This window comes from Mus musculus, chromosome 14 (genome assembly GCF_000001635.26).
Source record: "Mus musculus strain C57BL/6J chromosome 14, GRCm38.p6 C57BL/6J".
NCBI classification, from domain to species: domain Eukaryota; kingdom Metazoa; phylum Chordata; class Mammalia; order Rodentia; family Muridae; genus Mus; species Mus musculus.
Window position 1 is genome coordinate 30548262 of NC_000080.6, and position 26634 is coordinate 30574895.

Genomic DNA, 26634 nt, shown 5'->3' on the forward strand with positions numbered 1-26634 from the left:
AACCACACTGGCAGTCTCACTGGGACACCTGGGAAACAGGCCAGGCAGGGAGCGCTTGGGGGAGGGGTGCTCACTTGCACAGGGCCCATTGTCTCATGACTCTGAGTTTGAGCTCTGTGGAGGACACAGAGAGGACCTGGACCAAAGCTGTACTGGTGCCTTCCTCTGCCTCTGCCCAGCACCCACTCACAGGCTTGCCTTTATATCCTCTCTGTAAATTGCAACAACCTCCGCCTCTGGAAACGGTATTGACCCGAGTGTGTGTCATGGATCCAATGAGACAGATCCAACGAGACTGTGAAGGCAACGCTTTCTGTTACAGCTGCTCAGTCCTCTCAGCTCCACCAGATCTGGTAAGAGCAGTAGGTGCTAACTGTCTCTACAGAGGCAAACCCAGTAATCTCTCTGAATCCACTCTTGTCCGTTGGCTCTAGTAGTCTGAGACCAGCATACTCCTAGTAACTTCTCAGTATTACCGTTTCTGGCAGTGTATATTTATTCTCATGTCTGGGATCTTTTTGGACTGAGGATAATCTGCTGCAGCGCTACCCACCAACCCTGTAATCTCAATCTAACCTTGCCAAGCCTCAACCTTTTCCTTAGAAAAGTGCAATTACTGATTAGTATCTCTCTTCTCAGTCCTACCCAAGTCAGCCGCGGAACTCTGAGCCATGCTTAGAACCAGGAATAGTGGCGAAGTTACTTTGTTGCTACTGTTTGTGTGTGATTAATTCCAACAGGGCACTGTGCTGGGAGAGAGCCCCCAGGCCTGGCGACTTCCGAGAGTCCACTAAATGCGGGGCGTGGCCAGAGGCCACTCGTCGGCCTGGGGTGATTCGGCGCCCCGCCCCACCTCCGCCCCGCCCCCCATGGGCGGGTCCTAAGGAGTCTTAACGCGCCCGCCCGCAGCACCCGTCCTCGGTCACTGCTGGTCGCTTCCTGAGCCGCTGCTGGCTCTGTGTCTCTGTCCTCAGCGTTCTCGTCCTCGTCCTCGTCCTCGTCCTACCACGCCATGGAAGGTTACCATAAGCCAGATCAGCAGAAGCTCCAGGCCCTGAAGGACACAGCCAATCGCCTGCGCATCAGCTCCATCCAGGCCACCACCGCGGCAGGCTCAGGGTGAGCGCGCGCTTCTGGCGGGGCTGGGAGCCGGGTCCCGCGGCCTCCCTGGCTCCGTGTCGCGTAGCACGATGTCGCCACGAGGGCGCGGTCAGATGGCGGAGCCTTCCGCTGCTCCGGAGCGGCCGGGTTCGACCGCGTGGGCCTCAGGTCTCGCGAGCACCTCCAGCCGGCCCGGGCTTCCCGGTTCTCGCTGCGCCCGGGCGCGCCTCCTCGCTCTGCGGCTGCAACCCGGAGGCCACCATGACTGCTGGCGGGAGAAACCTGAGCACGTGTGGGCTCCAGCTCTCCACCAGCATGTTGGTTCCACTGGTTTGCAGATGGGGAAACTGAGATTCCGGCTTTATATCAGTTGTCCAAAGTCACAGTGAGAGCTGGAATTTCAGCCCTTGCAATGTAGGCAGAGAATGTGTGTAGAGCCCACCATTTTGCAGTAGACTGGGGGCCCACCCTTCTCTGCATCTCTAACCACGCTCCCCTCCTCGACACTTCTTGCCTCTCCTGCTATGTGTGGGCTGGGGTCCCGGTGCTGCTGAAGACTCCAGGGTGGGGGCAGGGAGGTGACGATGCAACACCAAGAGAGGCTTAGACCCGAGCAAGGAGGTTGGAGTGCGAGTCTGGGGAGAAGGGAGCTTGTAGAAAGAAGGGGCGAGGCCCACGCGAAATAGGAAGTTCTGGGCTAACGGTGTTTGCACACTGGGTGGTTTCAAGAAATTCTAAGGTCTCCATTGGGCCTGGTATGAGACCTTGAGACAGAGAGATCTGGGCTTCTTGGAATGGTTTGGGGTTCTGGGGAGGGAGATTTTAGGAACCCAGACAAACTGTGAGCTTAGAACAAAGACCAGGATTCTGGATTTTGGCCAGTTCCATACAGAACATATTATTAAAGGAGTGCATTTCTCTTGCCTTTTACCGTGGGTTCCTCCTTACTTAGCCCTTGTGCTTTTAAGACGGGATGTCCTCAGAAGGTTTGAACTGGGAACCCTTTGCCACCCAACTTCCCATGCATACTTTGGACCTGTTATCTGTCTTGGCTTTAGATTGCTGCCTATGATAGAGGGTGCTCCCTGCCCAATTAAGAGACCTGACTTCCTTTTCTCTGGATTTCCTCAGTGTCTGGCAGAGACACTGTCCTCTCTACCTAGCACAGAGTAGGTCTTCACATCCACATCGTTTATTACTTGTTCTTTACTGGCCCCTACATCTCCCTCCAGGTCTGAAGTCTAATCAGAGGGTCAAAGTAGTTGACTGGCTGGTACCTATGCAGCTGAACATTCTACAATGCTGGATACGCATGTAGACCTTTCCAGGATCAGGGAGAAACTAAGTGGGTATTCCTGGGCCACACAGCGTCCTGGGGTAGCATTCTGATAATCAGTTTATACATGAAGACACTGAAGTGTAGTACGTTGATTTCCCCAGACTGGTAATCAGTGGCTATTTAGTACTGCCTGCTGGGGGCCTGGCCTATCAGAAAGTCCTCTTGGGCACATGGGCGGCATCAGGCTGGAGGAGCAGGGAAAGCCAAGTTCAGTTGAAGAGAAACTAAGTAACATTTATGGCTCTTAGGAACTTCCAAAGCAGGGGTGGTCTCCAGGGGAAAAGGTTGAAGGTGGCTACAGAGTTACACTGTTTACATTGTAGCCTTAGGCAGTCATTGAACTCTGAAAGAATCCGTGTACAAATGGAAGTGGTGGGTATCCCATGCAAAGGCTAAGTGTACGGGTTGCCAGTTCGGTATATATATTTCCCTTGCAGAAAAATACTACTTGGAGAAATCTTGTTTTTCAGAAGGGAGTAGCATTGTTCCTCAACCCCTGTCACAAGAATGATTTTGAAATGTGTGTGCAAAGAGTGTGTGCGTGTACAGAAAGTGTTTGGGGAAGACTTGAGATGTGAATGTATTTTGGCTGTGAATGTTTCTTTGGATGCTCACTACAGTGAGAGTTCATAACGTGAAAGCAGGCTCAGTTCTGAAGTTCTGACCCAGTCAGTTGCAGACAGCTGAACTGGCCACCTAACCAGTCTGTTCCATCTTTTTGAACAATTTTGGGTGATGGTTTCAGGATGGCAAGAAGTCCTGAATGAACAGACTTCCCGTAGTGCCTCATCAGCACTGTAGACAATAGACTTACTTCACCAGGCCACAAAAATGAGTCCACTGGCTTCTGTGTGGGGAGCTGGGTGGACAGTGCGTCCACGGGTCAGACTTTCCCGGGTCTTTTTCTGCATACAGAGGCGGCTGTGGCAGAGGTCCAACTCATCCAAGCTTTATCAAAGAAACTCCAATGGCGTTGTCAGAAGTGGCCAGGTTGCTGTGGCTGCTAAGTGTTCTCAGCCCTCACTTGCAGGGCTAGGTTGTGTTAGCCAGATGGAGGCCAGTGCCACCTGAGGATGCATCAGAGTTGGGCCTGACTTAAAGGGGAAGTAGTCTGAGCTTTCAGCTAGTCCCTTAGACTTTGAGGAGAGTGAGTACCTGGGAGGATAGGGTAGACCCAGCCCTGGCTTGTGAGCACAGGAGACAGATCTAACCTAACCTGTCTCTGTTCTGAACAGCAGATGTATTTGTCAGGAAGTTTCTTAGAACTTCCATTTCTCCATCTTTAAGTGATGGGATATTACAAAAGTGGTTAGCCTTTTTTTTTTTTCATTATTAATTATTACAAGATACATGAGGCTGTCTAACTTTACAGAAAAAAAAGGTTTTTGTTGTTGTTTCTTGGGGTTTTTTTTGGGGGGGTTGGTTTTTTATTTCTGGAGGCATGGTTTCTGTGTGTAACAGAAACCAGGCTGTAAAAAAAAAAAAAAAAAAAAAAAGAAACCAGGCTGTCCCTGAACTTTGTAGACCAGGGTGATCTTGAGCTCACAGAGAAAGATCTGCCTGCCTTTGTCTCCCAAGTGCTGGGATTAAAGGCATGTGCCACCGCCCCATCCCCCAAAGAAACGGGTTTTATTTTATTTGTTTATTTTGGTTGGATTTTGTTGTTTGTTTTTAGATTGTGTGTATGAGTGTTTTTCCTACATGTATGTATGTGTACATGTACATGCCTGGTACCTGTGAAAGTTAGAAGAGGACATTGAATCCCCTGGAGCTGGAATTCTGGATGGTTGTGAGCCATCATGTGGGTGCTAGGAATAGGACTTAGGTCCCTGACAAGAGCAAAAAGTAATTTTAATCCCACAAGTCTACTCTCCAGCCCAAAGACAAGGTTGTTAAATTGGATTTTAATCCTTGTTTGTTTGTTTGTTTGTTTGTTTTGGGTTTGTTATTGTTTAAACATGTTGTTTTTAGATGGAGGAAGTTCAAACAGCATGTGTAGGTGAGGCTTCTGGTGGGAATATGTGAGAGGAAAAAACACAGCCAAAGAGGGAGATGGAGACCAAGGAGGGGCAGGTCCCACAAACCACAGTACCTCCAGAAAGCATAGCCCAAGTTCAGCTAAGGGCCTTCCAGGGTTCCACACTACCTCTATGCTCAGGACCAAACTTCCAATGGGAAACACATAAATAGCATCCAAACTGTCGCTTTTTTTTTTCTTTCTTTCTTTTTTTTTTTTTTTTTTTTTTTTTGGTTTTTCGAGACAGGGTTTTTCTGTGTAGCCCTGGCTGTCCTGGAACTCACTCTGTAGACCAGGCTGGCCTCAGAAATCCGCCAGCCTCTGCCTCCCGAGTGCTGGGATTATAAAGGCGTGAGCCACCACGCCCGGCAAAACCGTCGATTTCAAATCAGGTCCCTTAGGGGTGAAGCTGAGGGTTCAGAGTAAGTAGGCCCTGGGTCCCAAGCCCTGCTGTGAAAGTGGTTAGTTCCCTGTTCCCCAGCTCTGGCATTCAGGAACATTCTGACCAACTGTGCAGAGGGCCCTCTCAGGACTCTAGCCCCTGTGTGGAATCAGCTTCTTCAAGCAGAAGAGGCCTCCAAGGGCTAGCTCCTTTCAGGCTGCCTCAGGCCTTCTGACTGAGGCAAGAGCAAAACCTTGCGGTTGAGATTGCCCCAATAGCAGCAACAGTGTTTCTCAACTCAGGGTGAAGACACCTGGCAGCTCTTGGACTACTGGGCTCTTTGCCTGGGTAACCTCTGAGCCAGCAGAGTGCTAACGACCATATTCCTTAAAGCTAGGAGCTAGCGGTGGGCACTACGTTAGGGTCTGCTGGAGATGACCTCATGGCTTCCCCTGAACTCAAACTGGCTCTTAGACTTGGCCCAGCGTCTCCAGAGCCTAGTCCTACAGAATTAAAAGCAGGGACACCCCAAAGGCCAGGGACCTGAACAGAGCTGGTTAGGGTGCCCTTAGACCTAGTGGTGAGGTAGAGCAGAGATCACGCTGGGACCTCTTGCTCCGCATCCGTGGACGGTGAAGAGCATGACCACTAAAGGTGGTACAACTTGTCTAGGAGCACAAACTCCTGAGAACTTCCTTCACTGGGCTTTCTGAACACTGTTCTCCTTCTACAAACAGATCTGTAACAGCTCTGTGGAGGGGGGCTTTGCAGAATGAAAGGTTTTAAATGTACACTTCTGTTTTCGTGGTACTAGAGAATGGACCCAGAGCCAAGCAAGTACCTACCACTGAATTATATTCTCAGCTAATTTTTGTTTTTGTTTTTTTTTTAATCTAAAGTCATCAAAGTTAGTGGCTTTATCACATCTAACTTTAGGACATTTTTCCAGCCTCTGAAAGGTCTCTCTTGCCCAACTGCAGTTTCCGTCTCATCCCATACTGGGTCTGATTTCCTGTCTCTATAAATTTAATTCATCTGGATACTTTATCATAATGCAACTGGACAGAATGAGGTCTTTTGGGGCTGGCTCCTTGCACGTGATATAAGATGTCGATGTGTTCATGTGGTGGCATGATTCTTCTTTCATTTCTTTCTATAGCTCACTATCATAACTATCATATCACTTGTATGTCGCACGTTCATTCACCAGTCTCTCTTACCATCCTGCTTTGTCCTAGCTCTGCTGATGGCCGGGACAGGTCGCCTGGCTTCTGAGAACCCAGACAGTCCCAGCCCCAAATGTAAAATCCATTAGACTTGATCTGTGATGACATCAGTGCAACTATTAACTTAGCTGGTTCAGAGGAGGGAAAGCAGGGTGAAGATCCAGAGAAATGGCCTGGGGTCCAGGGTTAGGTTCGTTCTGGGCAAGAATCAGCTCAGTGTCTGAGGGACTTCTATCTGACACCCTGAATTTATTCAGGAACAAGGTCTTATCTTATAAACCTGGCCGGCCTGGAACACACTATAGAGAGCAAGATGTCCTTGGATTCATGGGAAAACCTCTTGCCTCTGCCTCAAAAGTGCTAAGATTACAAGTGTGTACCACCACACCCAATTTACCAAATATAAAGTTGGGAGGGAGATGGGTGCATTAAAAAAAAAGCTGTATGCAAGTGTGGGGACCTGAGGTTGGATCTCCAATGCACACCTGTAGTCCCAGCTCTGTTAGAGCAACCCCGGAGCTCACTGGCCACCCTGTCTAGCCAGTTAGTGACTGCAGGTTCAATGAAAGATTGTCTCACAAAATAAGATGGGGAGTCGATAGAGAAGGAGGCGACTTCTTTGTCACCTTATCTTTCCTTATCTCCTGCTATCCCACAAAACACCCTGAATGCGCCTTTATTCTGTCTTCTTTATATAATGTGCATAAATTACATGTGTATATATTTACAAACAATACCTTCTCTGTATTGTCTCTGGTGTACAGTTTTCATGCTGTGTTAGTGAGGTGACGTTGATGTTGGGTCATGAATTGCTACTGCTATGGTGCCCCGTTGTATTTCATTCATCTATTCTATTGATGCATGCAAGGCTTGGTTCCAGATTATTCCTTGCTGTGGGAACATGTAGAGTACATTTGGAGCATATGATTGCACTCCTGTGTATATACCTGTACATTGGCTTGCTGGGTCTTGGGGACTAGGCCTCTCCAACATGTTCATTCTATACAGCCAAGTGCCTCAGGTTTTCTCCTTTTTTTTGTTTTTTTGTTTTTTTGTTTTTTGTTTTTGTTTTCTCCTTGAACAAGTTTGGGTAAATTATATTTCCCCAGAACGTTTTCTGTTTTCAAATCTATTTACATCCAGTAGATCAGAATATTTACCATATACTTGGACCTTAAGTTCTACTTAAAACAACAACAATGCTTCGTGGTGGTGGCATTGTTGTTGTTTTAATCCCAGCATTCAGGAGGCAGAGACAGGCAGATCTCTGAGTTCAAGGCCAGCCTGGTCTACAGAATGAATTTCACAGCCAGGTTTATACAGAGAAACCCTGTCTTAAAATCTAGAAGACAGACAGACAGACAAAAGTTGGCTAGCTTGTCAGTCTCCCAACTGCTTCATTCCCCGTATGCACTAGCCTTTGGGCTAGACGAGTAGTGTGTTATTAGAGGGTTTGCCTTGCTCAGCAGCCTTGGCTCCAATCCTCAGCACCGCTCCTGCAAATAATAACTTAGAAAGGACTAGCTCTTAGCTCTCATTCTTTCTATTAAATATTCGCTTACTGTTTCATGAATTTCTGGGGATTCTATTTCTTAGGTTATGTGTATGGATGTTGTACATGCAGTGATGATAGAAGTCAGAAGAGGGCATTGGATCCCCTGGTGCTGGAGTTGAAGATTGTCAACCTCCATTGTGGGTGCTGGGAATTGAACCTGGGTCCTTCGGAAGAGTCGTCAGTGCTCTTAACCTCTGAGCCATCTGTAGCTCTTGTTTTATTTTGAATCTTTTTTCTGGGCTAGAGTGTTAGCTCATACCTTATGAGCATTAGGACCTGAGAGCCCTCAGAACGCATATGAAGAAGCTGGGTATGGTATCCGCTCATAATTCCATACGCATGAGGCAGGGGTGGGGGCTTCATGGGGTTCAGCAATTTGACTGGTAAGTCCCAGGCCAAGGAGATTGTCTCAGAAATCAACTAAGGTGCACAGTGCCTGAGGAAAGACCACCAATGCTACCTGCATGCATGTATGTACCCCTGTACACGTTGTCACACAGATCTTTTTTTCTGCTCTTTAAACTCAGTCCACTTGATCCAGATAGTAAATGGCTCCTTGGGCCAAGGCAGCATTTTTTAACGAGCAGCCAAGTCTATTTGAAACTTCTGTGTAGCACAAAGAGCCAGGTGGTAGGGTAGATACCCCCACCTCTGCTCAGCCAATGTCTTCAGGTGAACTACAGATAGCACCTGCAGGCATCGGCTCAGGTGGCCAGGACTGCAAGGAGGGTTCAGTCCTTGAAGCCACAGGTCCCTGGGTTTCAGAGTGGCCGTGTCTGTCTCCCTGGTGCTCAGCACTTTACAGCTTCCAGCACCTTCTCTCAATCTTTGGTTCATTCTCTTCTCTTGCATGGAGTGACTCAGGTGAACCAGGGTCCTGGCCTATAGATGAGTCATTGAAGGCCCTAAAAGGTTTGGCAGTGGCCAATCAACATTTGCATTAGCTTTCACTGGGTTACCCAAGCATCTCTTCATAGCATCCCCTTCATAAACAAAGACAGCCCCGGGGAGATGAGTGAGTCATACCTCCCATGTATGTGGCAGCCTGTGCCCACCCCCCCCCCCCATTCAGAAGGCACATAGGGTGTACTTAGTGGATATGAAGACTACATCTGCAGCTGGCCAGATGTGTTACAGGTTGCCTCTTTGGGGCCTAGTTAGGAGAGCTTAAATCAATGGTTTGTTCTATTTATCAATCAACAAGATCTCTCCCTCCATGTGTCCTCTTCGTGAGCCTAGGCATTCCTCTGCCACAAACATCACTGTGCCATATAGTTTCTCTGAGAGTCCTTAGTTGTGGCCATGCAAGTGTCACCCCGCGGTCAGTAGGCAGAGTCCCCACTCCTATTTTGCTGGGCACTTCCTTCCCCACTGAAGCTTCCTCACAACAGCCGAGACATTTCGAATCTCCCCCTCCCCCTCAGATTTTTATTGCATTCACTTTTTTTTTAAGATTTATTTTATTTTCAGTTGTGTGTCTGTGTGTGGGTATATGCATACATGTGTAGGTACCCATGGGGGCCAGAGGGTGTCAGAACCCCTGGAGCTGGGTTAAGGGTACTGGGAGCGGACCTTGGAACTTGTGGAAGAGGGGTATGAGCTCTTAACCGCTGAGTCATCTTGGGGATGAGGCTGGACTCAGGTGGGAAGGGTACTTGGTTTGGGGTGTTCTGCAACTGAGGTTGGTGCTGGGAGCTGGGGACTAGGGTCCCGTGAGACAGGCAAGACTTTCTCGTTCACTTGTCCTCACCTCCCTCTTTTCAGGTGTAGTGTCTTTCCCCCATGACCAGGAGTTCTCATAGAGATGGTTAAGTATGAGGCTACTGTGTGTTGGGAACTAAACCAGCATGGACCATTCTGGACCCCTTTACTAACTCGTCTATGCTGAGAGCGATTTACTCCTAACCTGATGGGGAGCCCCAGAGGGGAGGAGGCCGCTGCTGTGACCCCCCACCCAAGGCTGCATGTGCCCTTGGGCTTCGTGTTGGCATGTTTTAGTGTGAAGCGTCTGGAACAACGACAGCAGGGCCGAGCTGAGCTGCATGTGGGAGAGGCTGACCTTCATAGAGAATGGCTAGGCTGACTCTGGCCCCATTCCCAGGGTAGGGGCCAGGTTAATCAAGCGATCCTGTGAGACCTAAACTAATCTGGTCTCTAGGATATAATCCTTGTGCTTTCTAAAACCATTCAGCTATCAAAACGAGACTCTAAAATAGAGACCCTACCACTCCAGAACTGGAAGGGCAAGTTCTTGCCAGCCCCACCTCTGGCAGGCAGAAGGGATTTTACCTTCAGGATAGGAGCTTGTGTGTTGCATGGTTCTGAGTGCTAGCTTTCAGAGTGGCCATTCAAAACACAACCAGAAAACTAATGTCCGATGTTTTGGGTTTACAAACCAACCTTCCCTTATCCCTCTGCCTATACCGCCAGGGCACCCTGGGGTGGGCAGAATGCTCCTCATAAGCAGGTGAGCTCTGGGCAGTCTCTTTGGGGTGGGCCTCCTTGGTCAGTTGTATTATCCCTCCCCAGTCCTTAGATTCCCTCTAGGAACTCCTAGGTAGAGAGTAAGCTCTACCCTCATACTGGGTACTCTCTGAAAGGCATGGCAGTCCCTGGGACCCATTAGCAACACCAGATCCTAAGCCATCAACAGTGGCCTCCTTTAAACCCATACCGTGTTTCTAAGGAGTGGGAGCATGTGGCTCTCTCTGATGGGCCAGGCCTTTGTGAGTCTCCTCAGAACAGGCATCCTCAGGCCCCTGACACATGCCAGAATGGATGTTGTAGGTCAGGGTCTGGGGCCACAGTGCTCATGTCTGTCTTCTCTCCTTGGCCACAGCCACCCCACATCATGCTGCAGCGCTGCCGAGATCATGGCTGTCCTGTTTTTCCATACCATGCGTTACAAGGCCCTGGATCCCCGAAACCCTCACAATGATCGATTTGTGCTCTCTAAGGTAAGAGCCCTGCCGCCTGCCACACCTACCTGGGGTTGGGCCGGGTAAGGACCCTGGAATTCAGTGTGAGCCCTAGCCCACCTGCTGGTCCTACATCTCCTTTATGTCTTGTGCCGGTCTGGTAATGAACCGGAGCTAAGGAACCAATTCCACTCTTCGGGTAGCCTGGTACATCAGAAAGACTCTTCAAAGCAGGGTACAGGGCAGCAGCGGAACCTGTGCTTCTGCTGGGTGTGTGCTCAGTTTTGATACCGGCAGGCAGCACTCAAATCCAGGTCAGAAGGTCTGGATTCCTTCTTATCTTCTGCCTGAATCCTGTTGTGCTAGCATCCTGGGGACCAAGGCTTGCTCTCCTTATGAGTGACACTCCACTGCAGTTTGGGAGTACAGATACCCTGCCTTTCCTCTTCTAGTAAAAATCACAGCCACAGACCATACCACAATTGCCCCCAAATCCACCTGTCCTCTGGCCTGGCTCGACAGCCTCTCGCTTCCCAGGGCAGGCTGTAGGGCTTAAAACTCCGTCCAAGTATGTTCCATGCCAGAAACGAGGATTAGGGTGGCTGCTGCCTGCTGGAGTGCTGGACTCCCGCGGCTGCACAGCTGTGACCCTGCACCTGTCTGACATGGCGTCTACCCACTTTTGACTGTGGGAACTTTGGGCTGGAAACCAAGAATCTGGAGAGGAATGAAAGGGGAGAAGCCTTCTCTTCTCTGGCTTCCTCATCTGAAATGGATATCCTGGTTGGCCTGCTCGGCCAGACCCCAAGCTCCACGCGTGGTGGGAATGATCCCAGCAGCTCTGCCCATGCGCTGTAGGAATGAACCCAGCGGCCCTGCCCATGCGCTGTAGGAATGATCCCAGCGGCTCTGCCCGTGACCGCCTCCTTGTGCATCCTCCCCACCCCCACAGGGCCATGCAGCTCCCATTTTATATGCAGTCTGGGCTGAAGCTGGCTTCCTACCCGAGGCCGAGCTGCTGAACCTGAGGAAGATCAGCTCTGACTTGGACGGGCATCCTGTCCCGGTAAGTCCCCTGACGGGCAGCCTCCTGGACCCCGGCCTCATCTTCCTGTCCTAGGCGCAAGGGAGAGGAATGAGGCAGGGGAGCCAACTATGATGAGGAGGGAAAGTGAGGGATGGGAGCACGTTGTGTGCTCCCCAGCACGGGGCAAGTTCTTGTACTGACCAAGGATGAACCCCGAGCTTCCCTTACCCCCCCCTCCCCCCACGAGCCCCTGAGCCATGAGTAGGTACTATCACTCAAGAAGAGAGGTCCCTAGAGAGACTTAAAGAGGTGGTACCGTGGGTACAGAGGCACCTAGGCAATGAAGCCGTTTGTACCAAATTGCTCCCAGCACGTGCTGGCACATCGCTGGCACACTGCGATGTCGGTGTTCACTAAGGCCGGATGCTCTCTATCATCTATTATATTTTCTCTATCGCTGACCTCTAGCTTCTGTATGTGGTAAGCTGTGCTTATACACAAGGCCATTAAAGTTCAGAGAGGTTTAGTTTCCAGCCTGACGTCACATAGTTCACTAGGGGACAGGGTTTGGAACTGAACCCACTCCCATAGTGGTTTTGCTGTCTGAATAAGAAGGGCCTTCTTCTGCGGAGAGGGATGCACTCACTGGCTCTGGGTGCGGATGCTGCCCTGACTGACATGGTGGGGGAGGGGAATGTAAGTTGGAAACAAACAGCTCTTTACTGGACCCTTGAATAACTCCGGATCTCTCTTGTGACAGAAACAAGCCTTCACCGATGTGGCCACTGGCTCCCTGGGCCAGGGCCTGGGAGCTGCTTGCGGGATGGCATACACAGGCAAATACTTTGACAAAGCCAGGTAACCCCCGCTCCCTACTTGGTAACGTTGAGAGGGGGGCCTCAGTGGCTCAGGCTGAGCCGGCCCACATTGCCCCCTGGCTGCTCTTCTTGCCTGACTGGGGCTAAGTAAGATAAATACGTTCCGTCTTCTGCTCTCAAAGCCCCGAAGCTGGTGATACAGGCAGCACCTTTTCAGATGAGAGACTTACAGGACAGAGGGAGCCACCCCAGAGTCTGGCTTCCAGGCCAGGTTTGCTCTGAGTACATGAGCTACCACACAGACTCAGTCCAGTGCCTGGACCCTGGCAGTAGCAGAGGAGCCTGCCTCCCACCCCCATGTCTGACTGGCACCAAGAAGCTTGGCCTGGACTCCTTGCCCTTGCATTTGAAGAGGATCAAATTGTGTTCCAGAGGTCTCCGGGGTCCTTGGGTCACCTCCCATTGGCGGGTAAAGAGACTGCAGTGTGTGGGTACAGCCTGGTAGGTAGGTTTAGCTATTCCAGCTAAACCTGGTGGCGGTTTGTAGAACTCCCAGTGCCCTCAGGACAGATTTCAGCCATGTGATCTGCCGTGGACAGGTTGTGTCTCGGAAGCACAGTGTACAGGCTGCTAGGCGTAGCCACTGGTCAGAACAGTACCTCCGGGCCACCATGTGGGAGCGAGGCTGAGTGCTAATTTTCAGCTCGATAATTTTCATCCCTGTGAATGGGAGAGGCGTGAGGATGAAGTAACTAGGGAGAATTCTCACCTAGATCCTCCGGTCTTGCTCGGAGTGTCCAGAAGGCACACCCATAGTCCCCAGGTACCCTGTGGGCAAAGAGCTTCCGAGGAAAACTGGAGGGGACTGGCCCATAGCCAGGGACATCCCACTTCCCTGAAGGCCAACGCCACAGAAGAGTGGCCACAGCCAGGTCCCTCTGAGGACAGGCAGCTGCACGAAGCTTGACTGCTCTCCCTACACACTGGAGAGTACCTACTGTTCGCAGGAAGTTCTTTGCGGGGACAGGGGGGGCTTCAAAGTTAGTCTCTGGGAGAGCCCCAATCCTTCCAGTACCCAGCCTCCAGTCCAGGGTCACTGGGATGACAGCTATTGAGCTTTAGGGCTGGCGTAGCCGCACCCAGAAGTGATTCACTCTGAGGTGATGTGTCTCAGAGAATGAGGTGCATGTTTAAGAACATTTTATCTGGCCTAGAACCATAGATGTGAGTTAATTATTCCCTACAGTTGCTTGAAATAATTCCCCGTGAAGGATCATTTTCTGACCTCAACATAATAGAACAAGCCAGTGTAGAGAGAAGGGCTTTAGTTCCCAGAGGCTGTGTTGGCGTAGAGCCAGGCTTGGCTGAGACCTGGGCCCTCAGACAGTACCCAGAGGGTGGGGGGGACTCAGATCGCTTAGGGCACCAAGAGATTATCAGGCCCAGCCAGGCACCCAGCGGTAGCACCCCGATAGAGCTGCGTGGGCTACTGCCGTGGTATCCCTGTAAGGTCTTTTAAAAGTTTTGTTTTTAAGATCATTTATTCATCAATGATAATTTTTTTAAAAAAATTTCTCAGTGTTTTCAAATTCCTAGTATGTTACTCTTTGAAATTCAAGGACAATAAAACATTGTTCCAGGGTTTTCAAAACTACAATACTTTACACACACGTCTAATAGTCTTTGTGACCTATCATTTGCATAGCTAAAATTCTTATTTACAAGGATAAAATACTCTAAGTTTAGTAGCACTTCCAAAAAGACCTGCATCCTAGAGAGCTGTTCAATGAAAAACATAATTTAAAATTCAGATCTCCCAGAAGACAACAGCCCCTCATGGAATGACATGTTGATATTGCCAGTTCAGCACTGAGCAGTCATGAGAGAGAGAGAGAGAGAGAGAGAGGGAGAGAGAGAGAGAGAGAGAGAGAGAGCATGCATATACCTTAGCTCTTCATTTTATTATTTATCTATATTTTGCTAAGTTGCTGTGGCTAACCTTGAATTTCTGATCATCCTGCTTCAGTTTCTTTTCTTAACCCCTTGCCCTAATTTAAATCTAATAATATATTTCTTGCCCTCAAAGTCTTCATAAAAAGGCTTACAAATTTGTAATCCTAATATAAGTTCACATCTTGCTTTTTTTTTTTTTTTTTTTTTTTTTTAAAGATTTATTTATTTATTATATGTAAGTACACTGTAGCTGTCTTCAGATACACCAGAAGAGGGAGTCAGATCTCGTTATGGATGGTTGTGAGCCACCATGTGGTTGCTGGGATTTGAACTCTGGACCTTCGGAAGAGCAGTCGGGTGCTCTAACCCACTGAGCCATCTCACCAGCCCATTTTTTTTTATTTTTTTTGATTTTTCGAGACAGGGTTTCTCTGTATAGCCCTGGCTGTCCTGGAACTCACTTTGTAGACCAGGCTGGCCTCGAACTCAGAGATCCACCTGCCTCTGCCTCCCGAGTGCTGGGATTAAAGGCGTGCGCCACCACGCCCGGCTCTCACATCTTGCTTTTTAACACAGTCTCCCTCCCCTCCCCGGCCCCATTTGCGCATAGCATCCATGGCGAGGTGTGGAAGCCAGAGGTTTACTGGAGAATAATAAGGCATCAGGTGCCATTACCTGCTGAGCCCTAAAACATCTAAACAGTCTTTCATGGGCATTTTCTCAGTGTTTAATGAGCAAAGGAAGTTTTTTGTTTTTTGTTTTTTGTTTTCCTTTGGTTTTTCGAGACAGGGTTTCTCTGTATAGCCCTGGCTGTCCTGGAATTCACTTTGTAGACCAGGCTGCCCTCGAACTCAGAAATCTGGCTGCCTCTGCCTCCCGAGTGCTGGGATTACAGGCGTGCGCCACCATGCCCAGTGAGCCAGGGCTGTTTTAGTGGCTGTATAATGTCCTGTAGACATACTATATTTCGTTTAGCCGTGCCTTCTATGCGAAGTGGTTTCCAGATAGCTCTACTGTGTGAACACTGGCTTTATCTTTATCCGAGCTCATGAATTCATCTTTGCAGCTCCTGACCCTTATTTATTTTTTAGTTTCTCCTCTAATCTAGTAGAGCTTTTATTTCTGCTATCTAAAGAGTAGAGTAGATGGAATTTATCACAATTAACATTAAGCCTGCCTGCTGCCTTTAATCCCTCCATTCAGGCTGCAGAGCAGAGTCAAGGCTACATAGTGAGACTCTGTCTTCACAACAAAAAAAGGAATCACACACATTAGGCAGGCACCTCAACCTGAAACTGTTGTTGGTTTTGGACTGGCCTAAGTTTTTAAGCACATCTTATATCTTTGATTTTTTGGGGGAGGGGGCGCAGGGAAGCTAAGGCCTTGATTATAGTAAGCTAGCAACTCTTCTACTGACTTGTTCCCCAAGCCCCAACATCTTTGAATTTTTTGAACCCTGAGCAAGTCTAGTATTAAGAATTCTGTCATTGGCTGGGTATCTCTAGAGAGCGATACTGATACCTGTATTCAAATGGACAGGACAGGCATCTCCAGCTAGGGTTTCTCTAGACCCCCACATCTATTCAGACTAGCATCTCAGGACCTTAGGGTCCCCCCCTCACGTTAGTCTTCTGACCCTCTGGGGCCAGCCTTGTCCCTAATCTTGACATACAAGACTATGCTGTAACCCCGCTTGGTGCCTGTCTGACTTTCCGGATATGTGTTGAGCATGTGACACAACCATTCATATATCCCCCCCCCCCCAAGAAGCTCTTTGTGGAGGTCAGGATCCCTACATGGCTGCCTCTTTGGCTTCTATCATGGGGAGCTGCTGTGTCAGGCCAGAGCTCCCTTGGGGTTTTGGGGCCCCTGGTAACCTGCAGGGAGAGAAAAGGCAACTTGGGAAAACCAAGTTATAGTCCCTCCTAGCCAGGGTAACCAGTGATCCCATCTAACAAACACCTTACAAGAGAAGCCCCAAGCAGGAAGCATGAAGGGAGTTCTGGCTGCGGAAGTGCTGAGTCATGCTGACAGCTCTGACTGCCTGGCCCTGGGCCTGCAGTCACTTTGAGGGCCTTTCTCAGGAACAGCTAGGGAGTATCTATGTCCTCTGTGAGCCTGGCCAGCCGGAGCCACATGGTTGGACACCAGGCAAGATGTAGGGGTACCCCACCCCCATCCTATCACCCCTCCTGCATGTATTTTAATATAGCAAGGAGATGCCAGTCCAGGATGCAGTAACCTTCAGACAAGTCCTTTGACTGTGGAATGTTTTCTTGGTCTCTGGATTTGGAGAATTCATCTCAAGAATGTCACTGAGTTCAGGGCCCTGCACCAGCTATGGCGCTGCTACCTCACCTCCAGACCCTCACCTCTTCTGGGACTCTCAGAACCAGTCCCCTGGCTCTAGCCCCACCCTTCCATGACAAAACTTGTGTTCTCTGAGTGCCGTGTCCTGATTTCATGCTCGTACCTCGCCGCTATGCTTTGAGAAGACCACACTTGCCTGTATTGAGAGGAAGCCCCACGGGAGAAAGGCCTAGGACAAAGTCCTGGGCTTCAAAGGAGCCTGCCTCTGAGACACCTAGTTCCTATGCCAAGCAATTGTGCCTGTTCTTCCCCTAGGTGGACTGAGCCTGGCTCCCAAGTTCCCCTCCTGCTAGAGGACTTGCCTCTCAAGTCCTTCCGACCATGTCTCCTTAGTTTCCTCTTGTCCCCGTCATCTCTTGTGGGCCAGCCATTAGGATCCTAGTGATACTGATGACCCTTCCAGATCCCTGTTGCCCGCTCTCCATAGGCTGCCTGATAGGTTTTCTGGGAAGGGTGGTATTGAGAGCTTCACACTCCCAGGGGAGAGGGACCAGCCCTACAACCTGCCTTTTGTTCACAGCTACCGAGTCTATTGCATGCTGGGAGACGGGGAGGTCTCCGAGGGCTCCGTCTGGGAGGCCATGGCCTTTGCTGGAATTTACAAGCTGGACAACCTCGTTGCCATTTTTGACATCAACCGCCTGGGCCAGAGCGACCCAGCCCCGCTGCAGCACCAGGTGGACATCTACCAGAAGCGCTGTGAGGCCTTTGGGTACGTACGGATGGCCTGAGAGGGGCTCCTTTAAAGCAAGGGCTCTTTTACATGGTTGTACAGCCTACCACCTAGACACAGTTGTATACAGGCTCCGTAAGTTGACCGTGAGGATGGGACAGGAAACCCATGTGTTTGGGGACCCAAGCCAGCCTGGGGGTTAGGGACAGGCTTCCTCCCCTAGAGACCTGATGTCAGGGCTTTCCTACCTGAGATTTCATTGCAGTGAATTCCAAACCAAGTGCTGCAAAGCAGGGAAGCATGCGCCAGCCTGAAGGCTCCTCACCTCAGCATGGCTCCTCAGCCCCAAAGACGAGATACTCTGGATGGAGCTGGTGGCTCTGAGGGGCCACACTGCCTGAGGGGGATTTAAAGGACAGGGTTTGAGGACTTGGGTGAGCATCATGGCTGCCCTTTGTAATGAATCTTGTTGTGACTGTTGGGGGGTACAGCCATCAAGGTATCTTGACCTTACGAAGGGAAGAGGTGGGGGTTAGGAATATTCTTTCGGTTGTGTAGATAAGGAAATGACTACAACAAGCCTGCAGGGTCTTTTCAAGATCATATGTGGCTGGAAACTTGAGTATAATCCTCTAGGGCCTATGTAAACTTGACCCATGACCTTGGACAAATTATAGTTTCTGTGTGTGTTTCTGAGGATGGGACTGGGGCCTCATGTGTTTGGCAAGTGCTACTACCACTGAGCTACATACATACAATCTTCATTAATATGCCCAAAGGTGATGGCGAGGGCCTAGCTCAATGGTAAAGTTCTTTCCTAGCATGTCCAAGTCCTTGGCTTCGCTCCCCAGCTAGGTGCACAGAGTTGTCCCAGTTCCTTGACATGTGGTGGATAACGTGATTGAGTGTAGAAGAGTTGGCAGCATCTGCGGAGGTCAGGTGTGTCCTCCAAATAAACACTGAGCCAAGCGTTTTGTGAATCTAATAACAAGTGGCTTCCAAACTCAGTGCATTGCCTGCAATATGGCTTAGGAGGAAATGAGTGGATCAGGAGAAAAAAGGCAGCGCATAAGCTAAGCTTTGGGTTGTTTGGAAAGAGGGAAATTAAAACTCAGCAAAGGAAGCAGAGTGTAGATTGGAAACAGTAGTGACTTAGACTTAGCAGCTGGAGTTTGGCAGTGAAATGGTATGCATGTGGTATGGTATGGAGCTCCCAGATGCCGGGCCACATCTTTCCTGGGGGCTTTCCAGGGTTCTCTGGCACCTGGCTGCCCCTTACCCTGTGCTGCCTCTGTCCCCAGCTGGCACACCATCATCGTGGACGGACACAGCGTGGAGGAGCTGTGCAAGGCCTTTGGTCAGGCCAAGCACCAACCAACAGCCATCATTGCCAAGACCTTCAAGGGCCGAGGGATCACAGGTCTGTATGTGAGCTTCCCCAGCCCCACAGCCACCACCCTTGAGCTGGAAAAATGCCTGCTCTTGGCTGCTCCTTAAAGTGACAGGTCTCAACTGAGCCAAATGGACGGACAGAAGTTTCCTGAAGGAAAAACCCCTGTACCCTACCTTAGTGTAGGGTGTCACTTAATGGACTGTCCCTGCCTGCTCTGGCCATCTGCCCTGGGCTGCAGTATAGCATAGCACTGTACAGCCCAGGAGCTCCTGGAAAGACCTGAATTCTCACCAAGGAGGCAGTGCAATGGAGTAGCGTGTGGCAGAGGCCTTCGACAGTCCCTAGATGAGGGTTTCCTGCTTGGGGGTGAAGCAGGCATAGTCCCTATGCAACACCAGGGGTGAATGCCGGATCCCAAGGCCTCCTCATTTAACCCTTGCCTACTTTAAAGATGGAAAAATCAGAGTATACATGATCAGAGACAGTGAGAACTCTCACCTAGTTCAAATAGTTATTTAAAAAAAAAAAAAGACAGAAGATAGGACCAGGAATATGTGGTATATTTTTGTCTGTGTCCCAATACTTTGGTGGTGGAACAGAAGAGAGTTTTAGGCTAACCTGGGCTATGTGAGACTGTGTCTCATAAAGGAAAAACGAGCTGGTACAATGATGTGGTGGGTCAGGGTGTCTGCTTCTAAGCCTGACAGTTTTGAGTTAGTCCCTGCAACCCGTGCAGGTTTGGAGGTAGCTCAGCAGCCTGGAAGGGTTGGTCTGTTCTTGGATCTACTTGGGCAGCAGTGGCATTAAGTGTCCTCAGATAGATAAGCCTCACTGGTCCTCGCATGGTAAAGCTCTGAGAGGACCCGACTCTGCTCACAAATGTGTCAGATAAACTTGGCAGTACTTTCTCTCTCCCTGTGTCTTCTGACAAGGATGTGGAGCCTGGGGTCAGGGCCTGCAGGGACAGTGGCAAAGGGGACCCACATCTGCCTCCACATGGTTCCTCCTCTTCCTGTTTATCTGAGCCGTTTCCCTGAGTGGTGGCCAGAAGTCCTTTGCTGTGACACCACTGTTGCCCTGATTTTCCTCTGTGGGCATTCTTACCTGACCTCCTGTCTCCTGTCCTACAGGGATTGAAGACAAGGAGGCGTGGCACGGGAAGCCCCTCCCCAAAAACATGGCCGAGCAGATTATCCAGGAGATTTACAGCCAGGTTCAGAGCAAAAAGAAGATCCTGGCCACGCCCCCTCAGGAGGATGCCCCATCCGTGGACATTGCTAACATCCGAATGCCTACGCCACCCAGCTACAAAGTGGGGGACAAGGTACCTGGATGGCTCTTTTGTGAATGGACTGGAACCGGGGTGGGCCTACTTGCTTCCTTGGCTTCCCACGGTCTTCGCCAAGATGTGCCTTCTGGGGGCTGTGAGGATGAGTGTGGCCTAAGAGCTCGGGCTCCTTGTCTGCTCCCTGATGGGGGAGTTATGAAGCCTGTAGAGGCTCAGAGAGGCCAGGGGACTTACCTAAGGCTGCACAGTAAGCTTCTAGTTGAAATGATTGTAGAGATCAGGACTTTTTCATAGTCTGGCAAAAGCTAGGCAAAGCTGTCTTGATCGAGGTTTTTCATTGCATAAACCCATCCATGCAGCCTACAGCTGAGCCTTCTGGCTCTTGGGCCCTTGTGCTCCTGTGTGTGTGCAGTTCCTGGCCTCGTTTTCTGTTTCTCTCTTTGTGTTGTTGTTTTTCAGTTCCCTGACGCCTTAAGTTCAGCATGCTCTTGCCTTCGCCTCCCTAGTGCTAGAGTTACAAGCGTGCACTACTCCTGGGTTCCCATTTTTCTCATCCTTCGGAAGCTTCAAAACCCCATAGAGTCAGACAAGACTCTAGACCCCATCCTCGCACATGCCTCAGTGGTCCTCAGAGCCTTTGCTCCTGCCCACAGATAGCCACCCGGAAGGCCTATGGACTGGCCCTCGCTAAGCTGGGCCACGCCAGTGACCGTATCATTGCCCTGGATGGAGACACCAAGAATTCCACCTTCTCGGAGCTCTTCAAAAAGGAGCACCCAGACCGGTTCATTGAGTGCTACATTGCCGAGCAAAACATGGTGGGTGCCTGGGTAGGGTGAAGGACACACAGCCACAGCTGCAGGGCTATCCTGACAGGTAGCAGCAGGCGGAAGCCCTCTTTCTCCCTCGGGCAGCCGTATTGACAGTGCTGAGTGACAGCCGTGGGTCAGCTGAAAGAAAACCACAGAGTAACTAGAACCCACATTGACCTTTGACCTTGGGTAGCCAATTTTGGGGATGATTATTCCCAAGGGAGGAGCTTGTATATAGGACAGATAATGGAGGTAAAGGGGACCTGCTGGTCTATAGAGCCTTTAAAAAAAGGGAGGAGGAGGCTCCTATGTAGCCCAGGACACCCTAGATTTCAGTATGTAGCTAAGGCTAGTTTGAATTCCCGATCCTCCTATGCCCCAAGTTGCTGGGATTATAGATTGCAACCATCCTGGTGTCAAAGGAAACTTGTTGATTTTTGGTCTTTTTTTTTTTTTTTTTTTTTTTTTTTGTTTGGTTTTTCCGAGACAGGGTTTCTCTGTATAGCCCTGGCTGTCCTGGAACTCACTTTGTAGACCAGGCTGGCCTCGAACTCAGAAATCCGCGCCTGCCTCTGCCTCCAGAGTGCTGGGATTAAAGGCGTGCGCCACCATGCCCAGGAAACTGAGTTTAAGAGTTTTGAAATAATCATTTCAAGTCAAAGGAGTTTGGGGCTGGGAAACAGATGACAGAGCCACGGGTACCCAGGCAACTCTCGAGGGTTAGCATACTAGGATCGCAGCCTCTTCTGCCTCCCACATGTGGCCTCGGGAGGGTTCTGGGCTCCCTGTTCTTCAGGGCTAATCTGGCCCTCCTGCCCTCAGGTGAGCATTGCCGTGGGCTGTGCCACACGTGACCGGACAGTGCCCTTCTGCAGTACTTTCGCGGCCTTCTTCACACGGGCCTTCGACCAGATTCGCATGGCCGCCATCTCTGAGAGCAACATCAACCTCTGTGGCTCCCACTGTGGTGTGTCCATTGGTGAGTTCAGACCTGTTGCTAAGCACCAGTGCGTGTGGGAGGGCACGCTGGAAGCTGGAGCCAATCATCAGCCTCTTTTCAATACTCCAGGGGAAGACGGGCCCTCTCAGATGGCCCTCGAAGACCTGGCCATGTTCCGGTCAGTCCCCATGTCCACCGTCTTTTACCCAAGCGATGGAGTTGCAACAGAGAAGGCAGTGGAGTTAGCAGCCAACACAAAGGTTAGTCGTGTGGCTGTTCTTTTGGAAGCTAGCTCTTCCACAGAGGCAGAAGAGGAGGCCAGCGCAAGGTAGAGCTGGTCACTTGCTGCCTAGGGAGGCATTTCCTGGCCATGTCCCTCGTGTGTGTATACCTTAAAGAAACAAGACTGAGAAAATCAAAGCATACCATTCGTCATGCATCATGGCAGACACTGCCAGCTGATGGGCACTCTGCCAGCTTGACCACTGGTGTTTGCCTTCCTTGGGTTGAAGGACAGTAACCCGAGTCTCTGGTCCAGGACAATAACTGACTTGCCTCAGACTGGCATACAGAGTTTCCCGTGTCCCACCCGAGAGCCGGGGCCAGCCTTACCGAGGCATTCTGGGGAGTAGCCCCACTGAGAAGCCAAGCCAGTTTACCTTTTAGAAGTTGCTTCCAGTCTGAGATTAGCCAGGCTGTGGGTGCTTCTTCTCCTGTGTTCAGAGGTACCAGCTACAGGGAACCAGCCCCATCTCTTTGCCATAGCGCCAGGACACAATGACTGTGCCCAGGTTATAATTGACTGACTAAATGAGGCTTGTATCTAGGAAGGGTGGCCCTCTAGAAGACCAAGCTGTCGTGTTTCTCAGTTTATCTGTTCCAATCCCAGGGCATTTGCTTCATCCGGACCAGCCGCCCAGAGAATGCCATTATTTATAGCAACAATGAGGATTTCCAGGTCGGCCAAGCCAAGGTCAGTGCCCTTCGTGTATGAGAACCCGAGGGAGCCACCCACCCTGCTGCTGCTTCTACTCTCAGACCCTGCTCTGGCCCCTCACTGTCCCCATGTCACCCGCAGGTGGTCCTGAAGAGCAAGGATGACCAAGTGACAGTGATCGGGGCTGGTGTAACTCTGCATGAGGCCTTGGCTGCTGCAGAGAGTCTAAAGAAAGGTAAGAAGAAAGGGACCAGGGAGGTCACAGGCTGGTCACACAGAATCTCTAGTTAAGTCATGATGACAATAACTGAAGCCACCCTTTGAGCCATTACGCCATGTCCATGCTATGTTCTAGGACTGGTGACTATCCTCACCTATGATCCCTTTGTATCAGATCGGAGGCCATGGAGCCTGCCAGGAAAACTGAAGTCACAGCTCAGCCGGTCACTAGTTAAATGACTTATTCACCGTCTTTGTGTCTCCGATTCCCCACGTGTAAACTGGCACTTAGCCTTTATGACTGTCCCAAGGCCTTAGGTGTGCCTTGGCATTCATACTGTTATTATTACTATAAGTATAATGTTGTTAGCTAGTGATACCGTAGGGACAGAGCGTCAGCCTCGTCCTCTCAGTGAGATCGCCAGACACGTCACATCTCAAGCTTGTGAGCACCAGGAAGCAAAAGGTGGTCCCTTGGTTGGGTGACCTGAGTGGCCTGTGCAATGTGGGGGTGAACAGGACTGAGGCTGTAGCAAGCTGGGCCTGAGAGGTCAAGAAAGCTCCACCCAGACAGGGTGTCTAGGCAGCTGGGTGTGGTGAGGTGGCTTTTATTCTGAGAAAGTCACTCTGGCTACAGCTCTTCTCCCCACTATCCCAAAAACCTTTATGTTAGATCAGATATCTGAAGTCTTCCTTTTATCTTCAAAGGCATAGGAGGATAAGAGCCCCATAGTCTGCTCTAACAGTCGGTCCACAGGGCACCCAGCTGACCACTATCTCTCCCAAACAGGAGAGAATAGGGAGAAGAGCTATTCTCAATGGTGAGAGTAAGTGGACAGACAGCTAGCCACCAAAGAGTAGTTCTTCTTAGGCCCAAGACGCCCCATTCGGGATAAGGGGCCATTGGAGTTCTGTTCTAACACAGGGGAAGCTCAGTGCCAGCCTTTCTCTTAGCCGCACTCTGGTCTTCCCTTGCAGATAAGATCAGCATCCGGGTGCTGGATCCCTTCACTATCAAGCCCCTGGACAGGAAACTCATCCTAGACTCTGCCCGAGCAACCAAAGGCAGGATCCTCACCGTGGAGGACCACTACTACGAAGGTAACTGGGGCTGCACCAGCCTGGCGAGGGAAGGCCAGAGAGAGCAGTAGGGGAGGCAAGAGGTAGACACCACTTTAAGTTCCTCTGAGGACAGTCCGCCTTTGCCACTCACGGCCTGGCAGGGGCTCGGGGAGTAGAGCCAGCCGGCAAATGGGTTAGCTGGATCCCTATACCAAAGCCTAAAGCCTCAGAAGAGGCCAGGTCTCAGCTATACTGATGAAGGCTCTGGGTTTTCTGGCCACAGCTGAACTCCTGGGCCTCGTATCAAGGAGGTAAGATGGCTGGACAGGAACAAACAGGAAAGACAGTACCGAGTGTCTTCTTGAGTCCTCTATAAGTGCATGCCTGTTCTTACAGGAGCCTCTGAGGAGAGACGAGCTGAGACTCTAAGGTCAAATGCACAACTTGTGGGAGTCAAGCTGACCCCCAGCTGTACCATATGTGTGCACACACATACTAGATAAAGAAGTGTTTAAAGTATTAACTCAAGGAGCAGGGAAGACCCGGCAGTCACATAGCCTTCGAAAGCATCTATAGGTCCCCAGTGTCCTCTCCTGGCCTCTGAGGGCGTGGAGCAAGCATGTGGCTCACAGACATGCAGGAAAAACACTCGGTACACGTTTAAAAACAATTTTTTTTTAATTACATAAAGCTAAATGTTGAGGCTAAATCCCAGGACTCAGAAGGTGAAGACAGGTGAATCTCTGAATTCAAGACCACCTTGAGCTACATAGGGAGTTCTAGGCCAGTCAAAGCTACAAACAAATAGATGTAGGGCTCTGATGGTAGAGTCCTTGCCTTGTGTGCATGAAGCCCTAGGTTCAATCCCCAGCACTGTGTAAAATCAGGCAAGTGGCAAAGAAAAAGTGACAAAAAGAAAGTGCACATCTGGACTTAGAATAAATCATGGGAACCCTGGTGGATTAGTGATGTCTGCTCCGGCAAGGGCTGTGTCTTTGTCATCTCTGGCTCAGGACTAAGACCTCTCTGACTTTCCTCTGCACAGGTGGCATAGGAGAGGCAGTGTCTGCTGCCGTAGTGGGTGAACCTGGAGTGACGGTCACTCGCCTGGCTGTCAGCCAAGTACCACGAAGTGGCAAGCCAGCTGAGCTACTGAAGATGTTCGGTATTGACAAGGACGCCATTGTGCAAGCTGTGAAAGGCCTTGTCACCAAGGGCTAGGGAGGGCATGGGATGCTGGGTGGGTGAACTACACATTCCAGGGAGGTTCTGGCAGAGGTGGCGAAGGTGTACTGAGTGGGGAGGTAAATATATGTTTTGAGAAAAAAATTAATCCTCAGACTCTTTTTTTTTTCCTGTGATATAAACATATCCAGTGCCAGTATGAGAAGGAGACTGGGGAGAGAGGGAGAGAGCTGGCTCTCTAGGCTTGGGGTCAGGATCTAGGTGTCCCCTGGATCTAGGTGTCCCCTGGAATCCCCTTCTCCAGTTCAGCCTCTGCAAAGCCACAACTGCTCCCACCAAGTCATAACTGGGGACACTCATTGCAGCCTGCCTTTTAGCCAAACTAGGATCCAGCCCCTTCCTTTGCCAGTGTACCCTAAATGACACCATGGAGTTCCCTCCTGCCTTATAAAACCTTCCTGGGCCCTCCATAGCTGCACCATGGCCCCCAAGGTCCCACAACTCCTCCTTTTATGGGTGGTCACTGCTGTTTCCTAGGAATTCCGCAGTGCCCTTAGGGAGGATGGGGCCCATTTGTTGAGCTATGTGCATGTTTGCCCTTTGTCGACAAACTGCTCAGCTAGCGAGTTGCCTGGCCCGATCCTTCCATGCCAGGGAACTGTATGGTACCAACTCCAGAAACAGCAGAGCAGGTAGGTTGTCTCAGGGAGATGACAGAGACTCCTCAGTGGGTGATCTTAGGGCACACCCTGGGAGGCCTTGAGCTCCGCATGTCAGGAACTCTCCTTCACTGAGAAAAGAAGGCAAGCCATCTCCCTGTCAGGACAATTGAGGAACTTCTCAGCCACGAGTTTTGAGTCTGGACATAACTACAATATGTTATGTAGTTCTGAACAAAAACAGTAAAGCTTGGGTGCTTGGTCACCACCTGGTGGCCATTTATGGTACTACAGTGCTAAGCACACCCCTACAGAGGAATCTGAGGAAGGAGACTAGGGATGGTGTTTTCTGAACTCTGTAAAGCTCACAGCAGGTGGAGGTGACAGTGACATTACTGAACTTTGTATGCATTTTACTTAATCCTTACTACAAGAAACCACTTTAGAAGGCATTCCACTTGGCTGAGTGCTAAGGATTGGTCTATGTATTGCAATGCTAAATTCTGTACCCAAAAGTCTACAGGCTTTTATTGTGCAAACCTTCTTCCTTAATTTAAAACTATTGTTTAAATAAAATGGCTACAGTCAATTACTGGAGGATTAGAGGTAGGTGGGATTGGGAGTTGAGGTGGTGGGGGGAATGGACCTTGAGCACATGGCCAAGAGAAACTGGCAAGTGTCTGGGGCACACGGCTGGGGAGGTAGCCAGGCCAGCAGTTAGGAAAGTAGATTAGGGGTTACCCCCCAGTAATGGTCAAAT

At 50.2% G+C, this 26634-nt stretch overlaps 1 protein-coding gene and 1 non-coding gene across 2 annotated transcripts; both read left to right on the forward strand.

Annotated features, from left to right (window-relative positions):
* The first annotated feature begins 869 nt into the window (after positions 1 to 869).
* Tkt (transketolase) lies at positions 870 to 26463 on the forward strand. Its single transcript, NM_009388.6, has 14 exons — positions 870 to 1119; positions 10460 to 10577; positions 11491 to 11604; positions 12326 to 12423; positions 17227 to 17418; positions 18681 to 18799; positions 19903 to 20096; positions 20714 to 20878; positions 21695 to 21851; positions 21942 to 22072; positions 22702 to 22785; positions 22891 to 22984; positions 23947 to 24069; positions 25076 to 26463. The coding sequence occupies exons 1-14, from the start codon at positions 1013 to 1015 to the stop codon at positions 25249 to 25251; spliced, it is 1872 nt and encodes a 623-aa protein (NP_033414.1). The 5' UTR covers positions 870 to 1012; the 3' UTR covers positions 25252 to 26463.
* Mir3076 (microRNA 3076) lies at positions 23888 to 23947 on the forward strand. Its single transcript, NR_037237.1, has one exon. It is a non-coding gene; the product is annotated as a microRNA 3076 (primary transcript).
* Positions 26464 to 26634: the final 171 nt, after the last annotated feature.

What these genes read in the sequence shown, in the direction of transcription:
- Tkt (NM_009388.6), top strand. Translation starts at nt 1,013, where the DNA reads ATGGAAGGTTACCATAAGCCAGATCAGCAGAAGCTCCAGGCCCTGAAG. An exon ending in AAATACTTTGACAAAGCCAG is followed by an intron (nt 12,424 to 17,226) that starts GTAACCCCCGCT and finishes TTTTGTTCACAG; the next exon opens with CTACCGAGTCTATTGCATGC. An exon ending in ACATTGCCGAGCAAAACATG is followed by an intron (nt 20,879 to 21,694) that starts GTGGGTGCCTGG and finishes TCCTGCCCTCAG; the next exon opens with GTGAGCATTGCCGTGGGCTG.